This window comes from Biomphalaria glabrata, chromosome 6 (genome assembly GCF_947242115.1).
Source record: "Biomphalaria glabrata chromosome 6, xgBioGlab47.1, whole genome shotgun sequence".
Taxonomy (NCBI): domain Eukaryota; kingdom Metazoa; phylum Mollusca; class Gastropoda; family Planorbidae; genus Biomphalaria; species Biomphalaria glabrata.
In genome coordinates this window covers 29,575,601-29,577,751 of record NC_074716.1, presented here as the reverse complement: position 1 = coordinate 29,577,751, position 2,151 = coordinate 29,575,601, and the positions used below count along the sequence as shown (strand labels likewise).

At 34.4% G+C, this 2,151-nt stretch overlaps 1 protein-coding gene across 1 annotated transcript; it reads right to left on the bottom strand.

Annotated features, from left to right (window-relative positions):
- Positions 1-816: 816 nt before the first annotated feature.
- LOC129926859 (zinc finger MYM-type protein 1-like) lies at positions 817-1,848 on the bottom strand. Its single transcript, XM_056033325.1, has one exon. The coding sequence runs from the start codon at positions 1,846-1,848 to the stop codon at positions 817-819; it is 1,032 nt and encodes a 343-aa protein (XP_055889300.1).
- Between the last annotated feature and the right edge of the window lie 303 nt (positions 1,849-2,151).

The following is a 2,151-nucleotide window of genomic DNA, read 5'->3' as shown; positions in this document are numbered from 1 at the left end:
AAAAAAAGAGGTATAAATACATAAAAAAAATTATTACATAGTAATAAATAAATAATATACAAACACGAAAGTACATGAAAAATATGAGTAAATATATAACAAATATATACAGAAATTAAAAAAAAAAATTGTTTGTTTTTAAAATCTGTTCAAAAATCTGTAATTTAAATCCTTTAACCTCAAAAAAAAAAAAAAAAAAAAAAATATAATCATAGAAGTTCAACTTTTGGAAGTAAATGTTCATTTTTAAACTCATGATTTTTTTTCGAATTTTGGTAGATTTTTGGTAGATGGAATAATATTTTACTTTTTTAATTTAATCTACTCAGTGATATCTTAAACAATATTTACTAGTTTTTACCCACCGACTACGTCCAGTGTTTTGAGCCTAATATAACATTTATAATTTCACACCCAACTCGGGGACACCTAAAACGTATTGGGTATTTTCACACTAAAAGTTAATCACAGTAATCTACTCCTTCTATACACACACTCCAGACTACAGCCTCCTGTTTTTTGTTCTTGTATCAATAAAATATAGTGAAAGAGAGAACAACAAGAGCAAGCGATATGAAGAAACGTGGTGGCGATATCAAGAAACCTAATAGAAAATCTTACGAAAGTGAGAAGATGAAGAATCAGTGGCGTACCGAGGGTGCCAGGCGCCCGGGGCGGCATAGTCTGTTGGCGCCCCCTCCCCCCCATTAGTATGCGTAATCTATATTTGCATTATAACAATCACCAATCAATAAATTAATTTTTTTTTATTGTAAACAAAGTTAATGAACAATCTGAAGCAACATTAGCCATTTCTTATAGAACTACTTTTCGTGATCTTGCACTAGCAAAGTTGTCAATGACATCATCAAAATTAATTGTTTCGACCAGCTCCTTTTCTATGCTTAGCAATGCCAAGTCTGACAGACGCTCCTGACCCATTGAAGCTCTCAAATAAGTTAAAATGATTTTTAGTTTACTAAAAGAACGCTCACAGCTAGCAACTGACACAGAGATTGTCAGCATAATTTGCAAAGCAATTCGCAAGTTTGGAAATATGTCATTGCCATATGAAATAATAAATGAAAGTAATTCTAATGTGCTGCTTGGGGTAGCATCTGGCCGGGTTTTCAGCAACCTACTGCAGTCACTGATTTCTACGAACAGTTCAGTTCCATCGATATCAGTTTTATAAAAGTCAGCCAGCGTAGCACAGTGCTGTTGAATATCATTAGAGGTATCATTAGCAAACAATTTGCTGATGTTGAATAGAAATACAAACTTTTCATCTAACGTCTTCAGACGACCAAATCGTGTTGTCATCTCCTGGATTAGTCTATCAATAACTGATTTCATAATGCGAGTTATTTCTTCAACCGCAGCGAGTCCTGCATCACCAGCATTTTCACCTGGCATCTGTTTTCGACGTTTAATTCTTCCTTCTATCCTAATTCCCAATTTTTCACACAGAACGTTAGCTGCATTGACTGCAGTGATGCAAACATCTTCTCGAATGCTACTTAGCCGTTGCTGCAGTCCTTCTAAATCCAGTGCTGCGTCATGGAAATTCATTGATGGATCTTGCAGTCGTTTTTGAATCCGGTCAATTTTTGACAAAACTGCATGCCAGAAATCAAGTAGAGTGATGAAATTGAAATTCATCACATTTTGAAGCAAACTGTATGCATCATTCTGAGTCTCACTAGTTTGAGTACCATCTTCATACAGGTTTTCTAACAGCTGTAAAAATCCATCAAACTGTTCAAGGATTGCATTCACCGCATCTTGTCTTGCACTCCAGCGTGTTGGACATTCTCTCTTCAATGTAATTCCAAGCAATTCTTTCATTTTCTCCCATTGAACAGTTGAAGCACTGAAAAAAACGTAAATTTTCTCAACTGTACCAAAAAAATGTAACAACAACTGGATCCTGTTTTGCAGCATGTAATCCAGCTAAATTCAAGCTATGATTGTTACAATTGTGAGTTCATTTTTATATATTATATCAAGAGTATCCAATTGTCACCCCTTATTTTACTCTACAACACATCAATGTTTTATTAACCTACCGCACTTGTCCCTCTTTCTCGTTAACACAATAGGCGGATTTTTTTTTTAATACAGGGGGAATAAAAAAAATGACAGCAAACT